Source organism: Lutra lutra, chromosome X, assembly GCF_902655055.1.
Source record: "Lutra lutra chromosome X, mLutLut1.2, whole genome shotgun sequence".
Lineage (NCBI taxonomy): Eukaryota > Metazoa > Chordata > Mammalia > Carnivora > Mustelidae > Lutra > Lutra lutra.
In genome coordinates this window covers 92,768,218-92,786,204 of record NC_062296.1, presented here as the reverse complement: position 1 = coordinate 92,786,204, position 17,987 = coordinate 92,768,218, and the positions used below count along the sequence as shown (strand labels likewise).

The following is a 17,987-nucleotide window of genomic DNA, read 5'->3' as shown; positions in this document are numbered from 1 at the left end:
TTGTTCTTTTACTTCTTACAGAGAGAAACAAACACGCGGGCCTATTGATAACCATGTCTTAGGCCACCCTGAGAAGAAATTACTACGGGAAAGAATACACTTCCGATCATTTTGAAATGCATTTATTGGTTTGCTCACGTACCACAGGACTCTGACACATGCTGGACAGCTCAAGGCGGCCTGCTTCTCCGTTTTCCGTGGAAAGCCAAGATTACAAACAGTTTAAAAAGTTAGGAGAAGGGCTGCGACTGCAAAATGAACCAAAAAGAGAGTAAGAGCACGGGGAACAGGGAGGAACTGCGCCCAAGCCCGGGCTTGGAAGCCGGGCGCGCTCCTTCCTGCTGTGCGAGGATTTGCTGTAACTTCCTGGTTCCCAAACAGGGCTCCCAGACCCGGTGGGGAGTGAGCATTAGCATTCATTTAAATAGAAAAGACACCTGTAATTTGCATCTCTCTAGATACAGGGATAATATATCTCTTCAATTTTATCTACAATTTATTGAGATTTATTACAGATGCATTTATTAGCTGCATATAGATAAAAGTATCATTTCACAAAGTACAAAAGAGAGAGCTTGCGTGGCATATAATCAAAATGGGAGATACGAGTCTGCTCCCGAAACTTTCCTTCCGGTTACTCACATGGTGCAACTTTGGGCTGTGCCCTAATGCACCCTCTTTCTGGCTGTGGAATGATCCAGAGTGTTTGAAGGCCGCCGCTCTTCTACCACAGAAAACTGAGCAACAGACGGGTCTGTGTGGCCTTGCTGAAAAGGCCAGTACAAGAATCCCCACGCTTGGAAGAAAAAAAAAGAAAGGAAAAGAAGAACAAAAGGTGGGACGGGGTGGGGAAGAAGGGAAAAATTCATTTAAAAGCATTTCCCCCATTTCCTGTTAACTACTTGCGACGCTGGGAATTCTGTTGGCGGCTTCCTAGCAATTTACAGCCCCGCCCTCAGTTTGAACCTTGCTGTTCTACCTTTCGAATTTTTATTCTGTCTGCTCAGCTTAGAGCAAACGCCTTCAGCAACAATGGGGGGTCCCGTCGCCCCTGCCCGCCGTATCACCCGCAGCCTCCCAGAGCAATGTCAGGATGAGCCTGGACACACGAGTAAATCTCGTGCTGCAAGTTTTAAAAAGCATTTGGTTTGTTTTAAGTGCATTATCCAGAAGGGAGGTATAATCATTTAACTTAGTGCAGAGGTGACTTTGGTGCCCTCTCTGAGTATGTCTGTGATGATTCCCTAGCGCCGGCCTTGGGCCATTTATTTCCAAGATAAGCTTGTAAGTTTTTTTGAAATTGAGAAAACAACATTTGAACCGATAAAGTGGACGTTGTCAGAAAAAAAGAGGGTTTTGTTTGCTTGGTTTTGGGGTTTTTCTTTTGGTGTTTGGTTTTACAAAACTACTAGAAATAAGAAGGATGAAAGAAAGTGACTGTATACAGAAAGGAGGAGATGTATTTTGGGTAAAAGAAGGTTTGAGGGACGGAGATACATTTTTGGTAAGGGGGAAGAAAGCAAGTAATTTCAGCCTAAAGGAAAATCATTATTCCAGAATAGGAAGGGAAAAAGATAGGACAAAACCCAAATGGATACAGAAAGCTGTAGAAGGCTTACAGAAAAGGGATCTTGAGAAAGGAATCTTATGTGTGGCCAGGCAGACCAAGATTAAAATGGATTTATTTAAGTTAAAAAGAAAAAAGGGAAGCATTTTAATATCAAAAGTGCAGTGGCGCACAGTTAGAATTTGCTTCTCTCTTAGTTAAAAGGACGAAGTGTTCTTAGATTATTGCTCTCCTCTTAATAAGAAATCACAAACGAAGGTTTTTCTTTACCTTTCATGTAATCTGCCTCAAAAACAAAGATTCTGTGTTTTGGCTTTATCAGATTATTAAAGGAAACTGTTTTCTTTATGTAAAAAGCTAAGAGACAAACCATGAGAGACTGTGGACTCTGAGAAACAAACTGACGGTTTTGGTGCGGCAGGGGGTGGGGGGTTGGTGAGCCTGGTGGTGGGTATTAAGGAGGGCACGGATTACATGCAGCACTGGGTGTGCTGCATAAACAATGAATTTTGGAACATTGAAAAAAAATAATTTTTTTTTAAAAAGCTAAGATTTTTTTCTCAACAAACTTTTTTTTTTTTAAAGGGAGGGTTCTTTCTTTTTTCTTTTTTTTAAGATTTTATTTGACAGAGGGAGAGAGACAGAGAGGGAAAGAACACAAGCAGGGGAATGGGAGAGGGAGAAGCAGGCTTCCTGCCAATCAGGGACCCGATGTGGGGCTCCATTCCCAGGACCATGGGATCATGACCTGAGCCAAAGGTAGCAGAGGCTGAACGACTGAGCCACCCAGGCGCTCTCAACTAACTTTTTAATGTTATGTTAAATTTCATGGGAAACATTGTCAAATAAGTGATGCTAAACTTTAAGTTATTAATATAAATATTCCAGAAATTATAGGAAGTTCATGGGGATCTGATGTACTGACACAGCGTTATCTGTCATGATCCCAGCTATGGTCTTAAAATATGGTATATTGGAAAAAGAATCGAATTTTCTTGTCAATTGCACTATAACGACTTCTCATCCGAGCTTTGACCATTGCCAATTTTTAGGCCTTTTGTCATTTACGGAAGTTACTATTTTATTCTGATGCTTTTGCAAAAAATGTTCCCGCAAAAATGCTTTATTTTTGAGAAGATTCATGAAAAAGACCCCTTCTCCCCACAAGTACTCTGTAGAATACAGGTTTCTGATGAGTTCAAGATCATAACACAGAACTGTGTAAGAATTTCTAAAACTTTCATGGAAAAGTGATGAATTCCTCAAACTAACAAAAGATCGAGATCAACAAGAATTGATTACAGGAGATCAAATAAATTAATGAAGATGGTTAGAATTTTTCTGACTTCATTTCAAATGTTGCTGGTTCTTTAATGTTTTGTTTGCAGACTTATTTATTTATTTTTAAATATTTTATTTATTTGACAGAGATCACAAGTAGGTAGAAAGGCAGGCAGAGAGAGGAGGGGAAGCAGGCTCCCTGCTGAGCAGAGAGCCCCATGCGGGGCTCGATCCCAGGACCCTGGGACCACGACCCAAGCAGAAGGCAGAGGCTTTAACCCACTGAGCCACCCAGGCGTCCCTGTTTGCAGATTTAAAAGGAACCGAAAGAACATGATCAATCACTTTTCCTGCTTACTTACATAAATAATCAGGCCAAGTTTATTAAAAGTCAACTTAATTTGCAAAACAAATTAGTCTTGCCATGGTTGTCTTTGATGGAAATGGAAATGATTATGGAGAGAAATTTATGTTTCAGAAACACACTCCTGTGGATATTAGATTCTAGGGCTGTTGATCATCTCTGAGTTTATTTTCTACTTGTAAACTGGCCTGGATCTTGAGCTCTAGCTTCCTCCAATATCTGGCTAAAACTCTCCAGCCCAGCATTATCAATTTTCTCCCACTACTTTCACTTGGAATCACTACAAAACTAAACCTGCTCCCCCCCGCCCACAAGCCATGCAAGCTGAAACTGGACAACTTGAAATAAACATCAAAGAAATCACAGCAGCGCACTGCGGAGGATGTTTGTGCCTGCTTGTACGCGGCCGCTTGGAAAGATACCGGGGACCTTCAACGCTGCAAACAGGAAAAATCTGTCTGATTGCCTGACTGTTCTGCTTGCACTCTATGTAAAGATACTTCGAAACCGACTTTTTGAAATCTTCTCAACTGAGGGCTCTCCAAACTCAGAAAACGGAATTTCTAATTTGCTTGAGCTATTAGTCTTTGGTTTTCTTTTGTTTCCTTAGGTACACTGCTCATTAAATTACTTGATGGCTCACACCATATAGATATTCTAATTCAGAGGGAAGCCCACGTGCATTGGCATCTCCTGAAATACAATTTTTCAATTCATCCCGCCCCGGGTCATCATGAGGATATGTGCTTGCTGATAAATCATGTTATGCTTATGAACATAACTTAAAAATATTTCTTTTGTAGATTGACTTAGTAAAGGAAAACCTGAATCTCATTACAACGCATTGGATTTATTGGGTTGGTTAAACGATGGCTCCTAGGTGTCTCTGCTCCAGGAAGTCTTCAATGTTTGGCTGTTGTCTTTCCTACAATCATCCTACTGACCTTTCTAGGGCATTGTATATTCTGGAAGCTTTAAATGCTTGTTGGCTGCTAATCACACGCAGACAACTGGATGAAATCAACAATAACCACATGAATGATGAAGTTGATGCGTACATGGCTCTCTAGCCTGATGACTCAGCTAATGGAAACCACAAACCTGGGACCTTCCTGCCTGACCCCACCAATGGTGGTAACCGGGAATCAGGCTCCAATGGCTGGTCCTACTCTGAGTATGACCCAAAGGGGGGGGGGGTCATTGTTAAATTTAGAAACAAAGGAAGACCTATCTTGAAGGGTTCCTCAGCACACAGAACCAGTTTGGTCATGCAGGTGAAGCTTAATTTGGCTTATCCTGCAAGCCTAATTGAACCTGGTCGTTTCTTCCTTGTGTCTCTGAAAATGATAAAACTTGAGCTGCTTCTGAAAGTTGCTATGACTGGTAACTACTGAAAATTACAATATTGTAACGAATCACTGGGAAGAATAAATAGTCACAGCTTTGTTGCGGGAGAAGCTGCGTTGTTACAAGGCACCCGCGAGCCTCATTCGATGTGTTGGTTCGCGGGTTCCCCGTTTGCAAACTTTCTGGGGAGTGCACAATAATTTCTTACTAACTGCTACTTCAGTGATTCATTTGGTTTTCTTTTGGCTGTTTTGAACGTAGGACAGAAGGTATCTTATTCTGTTGCAAATGAGATGGCGGGTCTAGGCCTTTCCTGAACCACTTGTTTGCTGTAACGTTCTTTACATTTGAGCAATCAATCCCCTGCAAAAGAGAAGGCGAAAGTAACCTATTGGTAACAAAATCGCCCCACGGTGAGGAAGGTGCCTGTACCTGAATCATTTCTGCCCAGCCGGAAGCCCGAGCAAGTCATTTTGGGCCGCAGGAGGCCACCTTACAGCCCACTCCCTCCTACCCTCTCACCCTCCCCCCTCCCCCCTCCCCCTCTCCCCCGCTGGTGAGTCCAGACTCTGCCGCAGCCGCCGGTGCAGCCCCGCCTCTCTGGGCAGGGCGTCCCAGTCGCGGCCGCTAGGTTCCCTCTGGCCGGGAACGCACCGCGTGTAGGAGGCGAACGAGATCGGAAGGGCAGGCCTCCAGAGCCGAGAGGTGACCGAGCTGGCTGTGCGGGACTGAGTGGCTGGGCCCAGCACGTGACCGCGCAGCCTGGCTCCGCGGGGGGTGGGGGTGCCCGGACGCCGGAGGCTGAAATCGACATTTGCCTGGGGCAGGAGAGTGAGCGGGTCAGATTCCGTCCCCCTCAGACCCTCCACCCACGGGAGCGGGGGATTGCCGTAGCGCTTTAACTTTGCATGTCAGGAACCAGGAAGTAAAAGGTAAGTTACTTATCACCTAGAAAAACAAGCTGGAGAGGAGTGACCTAGAAAACCACACGGCCGGCCACATTGTTGGGTTTTAAAACCCGGTGCAGAAAATAATAGATCGATGTGAAGGGCAAGGGCCCTTATTTATGTCCCAAATTAGAGGCTGACCTTCTGCACGGAGATTTGGTTAATCTGGAAGGAGTGGTGGCAAAAGGGCCCAGGTTAAATATAGAAGGACACCAAAGCGGCTGGAATAAATAGCAAGGAGGTAACTCCTGCCTGCTTTTAAAACGATCTATTTCACATCTCTTTTTGGGCCAGGAGGCGAGGCAATGTTAAAATTGTGACTTAAACTCTATGAAACTGGAATACAAGTAAGACCAGTTTCTGCTTTTGTCCTTTCACGTTTCAAAACGGTTTATATGGTTTGGCAGAAGAAACCTTGATGGGTTCATCGCTTAGGCTTGAAATATGCCATTTCAGGTTTCCCTGATCACTGCTGGAATTTTCCTAAGGCTTTCTAGGCAAGGCTGTTTCAGTTGTGAATGAGAACTGTTGACGTCGTGTATATTTTCTGTAACAGTAAGATGACTCACTTCTGCAGAATGTGATAAAAATTAAAAAGCGTGAAATAATGAGTTATTGTGAATTAACTCTTTCATGTCTGAGATATCAAATTCCTTGCCAGAAGATTTAAGAAAACACAGAAATAAGTACAACCATGCTCGTGCAATAGTGCTTTATTTTCCTTAAGCAAATATTCCAGTATGTAGTATGAGTGTGTGGTAACCCTTTTTTCCCCCCTTTGGCAAATGCAAGTTAATACTACAATGTAGCTATTGAGAGTAAATAAAAACATTATTCATCAGTGCAATTAGCATAATATTCCATAATGAATATGCTTCAAATCAAAGTATTTCAGATCATAGTTGATAAATATGAAACACTGAAACTCTGTGCAAAGTTGTTTCCATGCACTTTTTTCCCACGCACTTTATATTTTAGTTGTCATTCTGATTTACACAAAATATATTTCTCCGTTGCATTTGATAAAGACTTAAAAAAAAAAACACTAAATTGTTCCCTTTCATGACTAATCCCTTTATTGCTAACTCTTTTGAAATCCTATTACATGCTTGGAGCCCGTAATCGTTGGGATTTCTCCTTCTGTGTCCTGCCTCTTTCCCACAGTCGGTGAGAAAGGCCGGGAAAGCTGCGCACATCAAGCAGGCGGCCCAGCAGGGAGGCAGGAGCCGGGGACTTCCAGGGTCTTCCAGGGTCTTCCTCGGCTTCCCACCTCGCCCTCCCCGCCTAGGCCCGAGGCGTCACGTGGCGGCGTGGGGCCCGCCTCCGGTGACGTCACCGCGCTCGCAGCCGTCGCGCTGAAGAAAGGATGCTCTAGGATGCTGTGCAGGTGGGCGGCGGGGATGCGCCATGCGGCACTGCAGGTAAGGGACGCGCGGCGCCCACCCTGCAGGTCTGCAGCCCCTCGGCGCCCCAGAAAGCGAAAATGGGGGGTCTTTGGCCGCTGCGGCTGCTGCGCGCACCGGCCGGGGATGCCGGGGTGGGGGGTGTTGCAGGCCCACGCGCGAGCTTGGCATGCCTGTCCGGGAAAGTGGGCAGGGGCCAGACGGGAACCGGGGCCTTTTGCTCAGGAGAGGAGAAAAATCTGGAATGATCACCATACACGCATATAAAGACAGAAAGGGGCTTGTCATGGATAACTGTCAACTGTTTGCCAGCTGTCATTGTGCTTCTTAAATAATGACACATTTACTAATTCTCCTTCCGGGGGTTTGTCCTCAGTATTTAGCCTGATTTCTTTTAAAGCAAAAGCTGCTTTGCTCTGAATGGAATGGAAACTTACTGGTTAGCAATTTAAAGAGCTGAATGTGCAATATAAATCGTTTTGCTTTATTTTTGCAAGGTTCCAGCGTTTGAAGGGGATATGTCGGAAATGCATTTTTCCCTCCAGGTGTTTTAAGTAGATTGGAAAATAACAGTATCCAATAAAATAAAATGCAACCTCTGAGGATTGACTGTGAGTGTAAGAGAGCGAATCAGCTACAGCTCTGGAGAACAAAATGGTTTTTTGAAGGGGGTGGGGTGAAGACGAACAACCAAACCGAATTCCCAGTGTTCTTTTTAATTTCCGTGTTGAATAATTAGCCCGCTGGAAGAAGGGGCTTGATGACTCAGCGGCAGATGGAGGGGGGTCAGGTGACTTTTCAGTTCTGGCTGGTTGAGGGGGGTGTTTAATGGACTCTGTTAATCGGTGGGACCTGTTTACATTCCTTTCTTTGGTTCAAATAGGGCCTGAGGCATGGGTGGGCACACCTAGGAGGAGAATGTGGTATTCTTTACTGTAAAATGTGACCCCTCTGGAAGTTGGGGCGTTAGTAAATTGTACTGGAACTCACACTGTGCATAATTTGATTCCCCAACAACTGTTGGAGGACAGTGTTAAAAAGCAGTGCTATTTTAGTTGATAATATAAAGGTTTCCCCTTATGGTGGGCTTACTGTCTGGCAGCCCAGATAGCTTTGGCTCTAAGAAGGGGATTACAAAAAAAAAAAAAAAAAAAGAAGGGGATTACAGACTTCCTCTCTCTGCTTTATATTCTAACCAAATTTCAGTTGATTTGCTCTGATTATTTATTTCAGAGTAAGGCAGTGCCATAAAAACAATGGGGAATACTCTTCCAACTTAGAACTTTGTATGTCTGATTGCCATCCAGAAGACATGGAGGAGAAAAGAGGATGTGAGCCCTGTTTAAAGAAAAATGGGGATGGAGATGGGGTGAAGCCTGCAAAGAAGGATGGGGATGGGGTGAAGTCAGTGAGACTTACCTTTGATTGTGCCAAAATCAGAACAATGTTTCTGTGAAATTAAGACTATGTCATAAAATGAGGCGGCAAGACACTGGGCCGTAGCCTTTCATGTAGTTCAGCCTAGAGATCCAAATGTCAAAGTCATATCTTTGTCCATATCCATGCCTGTATATTTATATACCCATACATTCATGTCTCTATCTCTACAGCTATGTTTTTGCTACTGTAATCCTTTAAAAAAATTATGCTTATATAAGAAAATGCCAAGCTATTTTCCAAGGTGGGCGTACCATTTTGCATTTCTGTCAACAATGTATGAGAATTTCAGTTGCTCAGGATCCTTGCCAGCACCTTGGTTTCGTTTTGTTTAAATTTTAGTCACGCTCATAAGTATGTAGGGATTATCTCTTTGTGTGTGTGTGTTTTTCTTTAAACGAATGAGTCTTATTTTATGTAAATTATTCCCCGCCAACCCCTTGGTTATTGTCAGTTTTTAAAAAAAAATTTAACCATTCTGGGAGGTAGTTATGGTATCTCATTGTGTGTTTTTTTCTTCTTTTTAAATTTTTTTAGTAATTTACTTACTTATTTTAGTGTACTGAGTCTGTTTCTTCCTGCTGGAATAGGAGGTCCAGGAAGGCTGGGATTTGTGTGTGTAAGGTTCCCTCCTCTATCTCGAGCACTGGGCGTGGTACGGGGAATATTTAGTTGCTGTTTAAGAAATCGGTCAATGTTTAGTAATTGCACAAGTTCTGAAGGCCTGGGGGAGTCACCTGACTCACCTCAGGGGGTGTGAAACCATCCGGAGGTCCATCCGTCTATCTCTGCGGTTTCCTTTCCGCCGGTGGAGGAGTCAGGCGTGAACAGGCTTTGGCAGCATGTTTCCGGCTGAACTCACTCTCAAGGAGCGAGCTGGCAATTCTCATTACCTAGCTGGTAACTGAGCTCCATTTTTCATTAATCATTTTCTAGTCCCTGGATCCGACCGTGCTTGAAGTTTCAATTAAAAAGAAATTTTTTTTTTCTCCCACCCCCTGCCTTTGGCAACTATCCGTCTGTTCTCTGTGAGCTTCGCCCCCCCTTCCATTCCACTTACAAGAGGGATCCTACCGTATTTGACTTTCTCTCTGATTTACTTCCCCTTAGCATAATGCCCTTGAGGTCCATCCCTGTTGCAAATGGCAAGCTTTCATTCTCTCTTATGGCTGAGTAACATTCTGTTGTCAGTATACACCACGGCTCCCTTGTCCATTCATCCATCAGCACTTACATGGTTTCCATGCTTGGCTGTTGTAAATAATGCTGCGATGAACATAGTGATGCGAGTATCTTTTTGAGTTGGTGTTTTTGTTTTCTTCGGATACCCAGAAGTGGAATTGCTGAGTCGTCGTATGATAGTTCTGTTTTTAGTTTTTTTTGAGGCGCCTCCGTACTGTTTTCTACAGTGGGGGCACTAATTTCATTCCTACCAACGGTGCACGAGGGTTCCCTTTCCTCCACATCCTTGCCAACACTTGTTATTTCTGGTCCTTCTGTTAACAGCCATTCCAGCAGGGCGCAGGCTTCCTTAGTGTGGTTCGGACTTGCGTCTCCCTGACGAGGAGTGATGTCGAGCATCTCTTCGTGTGCCCGTTGGCCGTCCGTCTGTCTTCTCTGGAACAATGTATATTTAGATCTTCAGCCCATTTTTTGATCATTAAAATTTTTTTTTTTTTTTTGCTGTTGAATTGTATTCTTTATATTTTGGATATTAGCTTTTTTTTTTTTTAAGATTTTATTTATTTATTCGACAGACAGAGATCGCAAGTAGGCAGAGAGGCAGGCAGAGAGAGAGAGGAGGAAGCAGGCTCCCTGCTGAGCAGAGAGCCCAATTCCATATGGGGCTCCCCAGCTCCCCAGGACGCTGGGATCATGCCCTGAGCCCAAGGCAGAGGCTTTAACCCACTGAGCCACGCAGGCGCCCCAGCAACCAAGAGATTTTGATCAGGGTTTCTCCACCTCAGCACTGCTGACCTTTGGGGCTGAATCAGTCTGTTGTGCGGGGGGCCGCCCTGTGCACCAGGGGAGGCTGGGCAGCATCCCTGGGGACACTCACTAGATGCCAGGAATGACCCTCCCCCAGCTGTGACAACCCAAAGGTCTCTAGACGCTGCCGCCTGTCCCCTTGGTGTGGGGGAGCATTGCCCCTGGTTGAGGACCACTGCTTTGCATCATCTCCAAATGTCCTTCTGGCTTCAGTGTTCTAGAATTCATTTTTCTATGATGTGTTTGGTGCTAAACCCTCGACCAGAGATCAGTTTCCCTTTCATCGCGCCTGTATTTTGGGAAATACAATGTGAAGGCTTTTTTTACACTCTGAGGTTCCAGAAGTCGCTTCTGTTCAAAAGGGAAGGCCTGTTTGTGTGCCCCTTGTTGCTGGGAAGCTAGCTGGGCTGAGAGGGGAGTGCTGGGGAGAGGGGACGCCTGGCCCGTGAGCCCCGTGTGCTGGAGCCCGGTGCGCCTGGACGAGGCTGTCCCCGCTGTCCGCTCACCTGAGACCCCAGCCCAGGCCTCACAGCCCAAGGGGCGGAGGTGGTGTGGGCAGTGGCTTCTTGGGGGGGGGGTGTTGGGGGGGTAGGGTGGGGGGGCCTGCGCAGCCCAGCACCCCCGCCCACGCTGCCGGGGGCAGGGCGCTCACCCACCTGCGGAGGTGAAGCTGCTGGCTCTGACCCCGGAGGGCAGGGCGGCTTCTTCCCCATCACTTCCCTCTTGGAGAGCAGCCATGGCTTGGGGCCCTGCTGGTTCTTTGGCTTTTGGGGGCCACCAGAGGGATGTCAGCGGGTTCTGCGAGCTGGAGGACTCCCAAGAGACGGGAAGCGGCGATGGCAGTGGCATTGCAAGGTGTGGGCCCCGTGCAGCGCGGGTGGCAGTGGGAGGCTTAGAAGGGCCAGGGGACTTCCGTTCCCCGGGTTTGGGACTGCTCTGTGCCCGCCACCCCATCCCCTGGCCATCAGCCTCCTCTCCTGACTCTTCCAGGCCCCATAAAAATTGGGCTCGGGTGGGTGGTTTGGCCTGCAGCGCGGGAGTGCGACGGTGCGGGAGGCGGTGTCCTTGCGCAGAGCGGTTGCAGCTCATCCTGTCCCCGAGCTGTTCCCCGCTCCCCTGCGCGCCTCACCAGGGCTTGACACCCTTGCTGGGCCTTCTGGCTCCATCGCGGCAACAAGTCCACGTGGTAAAAAAAGATTGAAAAAGGAGGGTGTTCGTCCTCAAATGAGACTTAAGAGACTGAGTAAGTGTCCCAGTCCCTGTGGCGGCTGTGACGGAGACCAGAGACTGGGGGGCTCATCGACAGCAGCCGTGGATTTGTCACAGCTCTGGAGGCCGACGCGGTTGGCTTCCGGCGAGGGCCCTCGTCTGGGGTGCAGGCGGCCACCTTCTCACCTCCTTACGTCGGGGAAGAGGCTGGGAGCTAGCTCTCGGGGTCTCTTTTCTAGGGCCCTCATCCCATCCCGAGGTCTCCTCCTCCAGGACCTGCTCACCTCCCAGAGGCCCCGTCTCCGAATACCATCCCTCGCGGGGTTAGGTTGCATCATCTGAATTTTGGGAGGACACGTTCAGCCCATGACAATAACCAGATAAAAACCTGGAGCCCCTGATCGGGCCCTGGCCTGAACAAAGAGCTGTACTAGGCACCTGGGGCCAGCTGGGTTATTTGTATGCGACTGCTGCTAGCCGGTATCAGGAAACTGCTTTAAGCTTTGATAGATGTGATAGTCCTGTGGGGTGGCAGGCACCCAGTTAAGCCACTCCGGGATTCCGGACACAGAATCAGTGAGATAATGCATGTTCCTTTCCTGCTACTGTGTTTTCGGGGGATTTGTTCTACAGCAATAGTTACCTATTAGTGGTTACCTAGTTATCTATTATTATACCTAGTTACCTATTATAACTACCTACTAGTTAACTATTTTACAGCAATGGTTATCTATTATTAGTTATCTAATATTTTCCTATCCAACCCGCGAGTATGTACAAGACTCGTATTTTTTGGTGATGCAGGCTGAAGTATTTAGGGATGGAGTGTCACGACGGCAAGTTACTTCAATTTTTTTTTTTTTAACATTTCTGGAGATCGCTTTAATGTATGGCTGGACACAACACAGGTGAATTCTCATACCTGCTTCTACATTCAATCTGTAGCCTCTGGGAAATTCTACTGTATGCTCACAAAAGAATGAGAATGAGAAAAAGGCAAATAATTTGAGATTATTATAAAAATATTTTAAAAAATACTTTAAGTATTTGGGGCGCCTGGGTGGCTCAGTGGGTTAAGCCGCTGCCTTCGGCTCGGGTCATGATCTCAGAGTCCTGGGATCGAGCCCCGCATCGGGCTCTCTGCTCAGCGGGGAGCCTGCTTCCTCCTCTCTCTCTGCCTGCCTCTCTGCCTGCTTGTGATCTCTCTAATAAATAAATAAAATCTTTAATAAAAAAAAATACTTTAAGTATTTTATTTATTTATTTGGGGGGGTGAAGGATAGAAGGAGAAGCAGAGACCCCGTTGAGCAGGGAGCCTGATGTGGGACCCGATCCTGGGACTTCAGGATCATGACCTGAGCTAAAGGCAGATGCTTAACTAAGTAAGCCAACCAGGTGCCCCCATAAAAATATTTTTGACAGCATGGATCCCCTAAAGGGTCCTGGAGACCCCAAGGTGTCCCCAGGTCACACTGTGAGAACCACTGCTCTAGTGAAATCATTTACTTGTAAGTGGTTCCGTTGAATGGGGAGAGCACAAGGCAAATATGGCTAAATGGGAGCACTTAACTGAATTTGATTGGTGTTATTCGTTAGATATTTCTGGATAATGTTCTGTGTATTTGAAAATGGTCATAATAAAAGGATTTTTGTTAACAAGATAGAAAAAGGGGCACCTGGGCGGCTCAGTTGGCATCCAGCTCTTGGTTTCAACTCAGGATCGAGCCCTGCGGTAGGCTCCGTGCTCAGCGTGGGGCCTGCTTGAGACTCTCGCTCTCCCTCTGCCCCGCCCCCTGATGGCACCGTCGCTCTCAAAAACAAACAAACAAATAAATAAATAAGTAAAATCTTAAAAAAGAAAAGGACTGAGGGGTGCCTGGGGGGCTCAGTGGGTTAAAGCCTCTGCCTTAGGCTCAGGTCATGATCTCAGGGTCCTGGGATCGAGCCCCACATTGGGCTTTCTGCTCGGAGGGGAGCCTTCTCCCCGCCCCCCCCGCCTCTCTGCCTACTTGTGATCTCTGTCTGTCTAATAAATAAAAAGAAAAGGATCGAAAAGAAATGTAGACTGTTGGACATGTGGGGTTTCCAACCAAGTAGGTCTGGGGGTGAGGCCCAGCGGGAGCGTCTTTAACCTGAGCTCCAGGTGCCCCCGACAGACCCGAAGCCCCATGTGGAGGCCGGCGGGCGCAGAGGTTCCCAGCACAGGTCCCCCCCAGCCAGATCAAGGGGTGATAGCAAGCGGTGAGGCCTATCCCCCCATGGGGGCAGGTGTCAGGGGACAGTCCGTCCCCTACATACAGTCTCCCTCAGCAGGCGCTGCCGTGCGGGCTGCGGGGAGGCCTCGTCCTCACACAGTGCTTCACTGCCCTTTCCGTGGGCGGCAGAGAGAAGCTTTCCTACCTGCGCGCGGGAGTGGGTTTCCTTCACAGATCCCGAGAGGTATTTTTGAATAACTTGTTCTGTGTCATGTACACCTAGTGAAAGTTTCTGGAAGCATCAAGGTTGTGGAAAGGAAGGGAAGTCTTCTCATTTCCAGTCCCCGGGGCCTTCTCCCAAAGGCATCCCCTGCTACCTTGGGTAGATGAGGTTTCTGAAAGTCTCTGTGCACATACACCCACCTGTAGAATGCAGAGACGGCTTTGTTTGCTGGCTTTATTGGGATGTAATTTGCACGGAGCAACATGTGTGGTTCTGTAATTCAGTTTTGACCAAGAATATTCCTAGCACCTCCAGAGGGCCCCATCTCACCCTCCTTCAGCCAAACCCTCTGGCAGAGGCAAACCCTAATCTGATTTGTATCAGCACAGTTTACTTTTGCCTGTTGAACTTTATGCGCATGGAATCCTGGAATATGTCCGCTTTCCTATCTGGTTGCAAAAATGTTTCTGTAAGACACGAGCCTCAATATTCAGTCATGCGTTCACTCCCTCACTTACTTCTTGTTCAGCGAGTCCTTGTTGGGTCCCTGCTGTGTGTCTGGGCCCAGATTTTTCCAGGCCCTGAGTGTTCGGGGCTGAGGGAACAGCCAGTGCAAAGGGCCTGAGGCAAGGTGTGTCTGAAGAACAGCAAGGAGGTGGGCGTGTCCAGAGAAGAGCCTCCCAGAGAGCGCAGGGTGGGAAAGGTGCCCTGCGGGGTGGCCTGGGCGGACCATGCAGGAGTGTGGCAGGAGTGGCACCCATCCTGGATTTTTCTGTGTGCCAGAAAGCTGCCTGATGCTTTCGGGTGTGGGAGTGACACGCGGGGCCTTGCCTTTGAAGGGTGACTCTGGCTGCCTGAAGAGGGGTCAGGAGGGGACTCGCGCACACCTGCCGCTTTCCATTCGTCGCGTGGGCGCCCGCTCCTTGCCCGCTGGCCAGGCCCCTGCGGCTCCTCGCTGGGGGCTGCCGCCACCACCCCTGCGCTCGCCGGCACTTCCGACCATGTCTTCCAGGGCGCTGGCTGTGTGTACCCGCCTTCTCGGTTCTTCGTTTCCCTCCAGCTCACGTGAAGCCCTTTTCCTCCCTCCGTTGACCCCTTGGAGGTGCAGCTCGCTTGGGAGGGCTCGGCACCCAGTAGCGAGGGGGACCGACTGCAAAGATGACAGACACGCTCTCATCCCTCTTAGCTCAGCCAGGCCTTCCCCCAGCACCCCCTGTGCCCCAAACCTTCGAACGGACCACGTGTCAGCCGTCACCCGGGCGACCGAGTTAGAATACGGGTCAGCCACCTGGTAACCTTGTTCTAGGGCTCCGGGAAGAACTCCCCAAAGCCATGTTCGATGACCGCCTGAGTTTAGCCTTTACAAATTCTGTTTATCCCTCACGCAAGCAGGAAGCGGCTTGTTGCAGAGGGAAGGGTCCGCGGAGGCCCCGTCTGAAGAGGTCCCCGGAGCCGGAGGGACCCGGCCTGCACTTTGCCACCAGCGCTGTGTTCAGCGGTGGCTCGGGTCGAGTCGCGGCTCTCAGAACGCCTGTGTGCGGTACCGCCGGAGCCCCGGAAGGTGACCTTCTCTGGGAATATCAGGTACCTGTATCGAGGCCATCAGATGCTGTCCTGGTGAGAAGAGGCAGGCCTGGAGAGAAGACAGCCGAAGGGACACGGGGAGGGGATGGCCCTCTGTAAGGAACAGAGTGTCCCTCGGCACCCTCGGAAGGAGGCAGCCCTGCTGTCCCTTTGATCTCTGACTTGTGGTCCCCAGAACCGTGGCCCAGTACTTTTCTGTTACTGGAGCCGAGCAGCCTGCGGTCCTTTGTCTGGGCCGCCCTAGCGGACTCGCGCGGTGGCACCCGGTGGCGGCAGCGGGCGCTCCGCAGCCCGGAGAGGACCGGGGCGAGGCTGTTGGCGCGGACGGGCCCTTGGGGCCTGGGCTCCAATCTGACTCCCCACTTGCCTTCTGTGAGGCCCGAACCCCTGACGGAAGGGCTCCTCTGCCTCGCTTTGCTGATCTGCGGTGTGGGCCCAAGGGTGACGGGATTCCACGCGCAGAATGCCCAGAGCCCTAGCGACCGAGTATACGCGAAGAGCTTAAAATGCCGCGTGGCACAGCGAGTCCTTGAAAAAGTTGTTCTTACCGTGAGGAGGTGTCTCTGGGGAGGTTCTCATTCCTTGGCCCTTGACGCCAGGAACACAGGGACCCGTGCTGCCCCTCCAGCCCCTGCGGTGGGGATGGCAGAACACTGCGCCTTTTGTGTCCCTTGAGGCCACATGCGGTTGCCCTTGTCCCTCTTCCAACACGCAGGCTGTGTTCCCGATCCTGCCGAAGAGCTGTGCGGCCCGGGGCCGTTGGAGGCGAGCTGCGGAGGGAAGGTCATGGTCCCACACCGGTGCCCCAGTGCCGTGGAAGCCAAGCGGGAGCAGACGGCGCGTGAGAGCTGGGAGCTGGGAGTTGTGCCAAGGAGGAAGGAGTTAGGAGGAAGATAGGAGAGAGGGAGGAGGAGGGAAGGAGGAGGAGGCCCTCCTCTGTCTCCAAAGGTTAATTCTCAGTCTTTCTGCCTGTCCTTGGGCCCTGAGCTTCCTCTCTTTGGGACTCTTACTCGTCCGGTGGCGCTTGGCCCCTTGTCACAGGCCCCCGGGGAGCCCCGTCTGGATGATCGGCCGGGAGCGACTGAGTAAGGGCCCCCTCGCCGTCTAAAGGTGTCTGCATGTTAAGAAGCCAGAGTCCGTGATCTCAAATGAACTTGAAATGGCTGTGGTTTCGGGCAAGGTGGAGAGGGGAGATGAAATGCTTTGACCAGTGTGGGAGCCAACCTCCAGGGCGGGCCCCAGGGACCCCGTCTGATGCGCAGGCCCACGTGCGGTCGCCTTCCTCCCTTGTCACTTAGGGCTGACCTGTGCGTCCAGCAGGGTACCGTGCAAGTGACGCTGGAGGCCCTCCCAGGCTAGGTCACAGGACACTCTGCTGCTTCCGCCTTGTTCCCTCGGCCCAGCTGCTTTGGAGGAAGCCACTGCCCTGTCCTAAGGACACTTGGGCAGTCCTGCAGAGAGGCCGGATGGAGCACACCCGGGGCTTCCCGGCAGCCGCAAGCACCAACTTGCTAGCCCTGTCTGGGAGCCAACTTGTCAGTGGGTCCTCCTGTCCCCATCAAGCCTTCAGATGGCCGCAGCCATAGCTGACAGCTTGACCACAACCTCCTGAGAGAGCTTGAGCAGGAAGGACCCAACCAGGGGCGCCTGGGTGGCTCAGTGGGTTAAGTGTCCACCTCTGGCTCTGGTCGTGATCTGAGGGTCCTGGGATCGAGTCCTGTGCTGGGCTCCCTGCTCAGCGGGGAGTCTGCTTCTCCCTTCCCTCTGCCTGTTCCCCCTGCCTCTTCCCCCTGCTTATTCTCTTTCTGTCTCTCTCTCAAATGAGTAAAATACTAAAAAGAAAAAAAAGGACCCAGTCAAGCTGCTTCTGAATTTCTGACCCACAGAAACGGGAAAACACCCTAAGTGTTTCCTGTTTGAAGCTGCTGAGTTGTGCGGTGATTTGTTGCACAGCATCGGAACCCAGACTTTTGTGGGGGGGGGGGGGCTAGTGCTGGCCGCACCTTGGGCCACTCCCCAGGTGGTGGCAGCCTTCCTCTTGTCCCTCTGAAGCTCTGCCCTTCTCTCATTGCTCCTTATTTGTTCATACTGTGGTCTCACCCCTGTCTCCCTCCCTTCTTTCTCCCCATCCCACCCTTTTTCCAGCTGAGGAGTAGAAGAGTGTCCTGGAAGGATTGGGTATATTCATTGCAAGTTGGGTGTTTTTTTTTTTTTTTTTTTTAAGATTTACTTGTTTATTTATTTGACACAGAGAGACAGCGAGAGAGGGAACACAACGAGGGGAGTGGGAGAGGGAGAAGCGGGCTCCTTGCAGAACGGGGAGCCTGATGTGGGACTCGATCTCAGGACCCTGGAGTCATCACCTGAGCTGAAGGCAGACGCTTCACCGATGGAGCCACCCGGGCGCCCCAGTTGGGAGGTACTGATGATGAGTTTGAGTG

General features: G+C 49.5%; 1 protein-coding gene across 4 annotated transcripts in view; it reads left to right on the top strand.

Moving 5' to 3' along the window:
* Positions 1-5,285: 5,285 nt before the first annotated feature.
* Positions 5,286-17,987, top strand: part of CLCN4 (chloride voltage-gated channel 4) — a 56,585-nt gene continuing 43,883 nt past the window's right edge. Inside the window, exons 1-2 of one of the 4 annotated variants that reach the window (XM_047715742.1) lie at positions 5,286-5,491; positions 6,671-6,927. In XM_047715742.1, coding sequence (XP_047571698.1) covers positions 6,914-6,927 — 14 coding nt within the window. In that variant the 5' untranslated portion in view covers positions 5,286-5,491; positions 6,671-6,913. Of the gene's footprint in view, positions 5,492-6,670; positions 6,928-11,071; positions 11,191-16,366; positions 16,388-17,987 lie in introns of those variants that run through there. The other 3 variants (XM_047715743.1, XM_047715741.1, XM_047715740.1) reach the window with 3 other exon arrangements.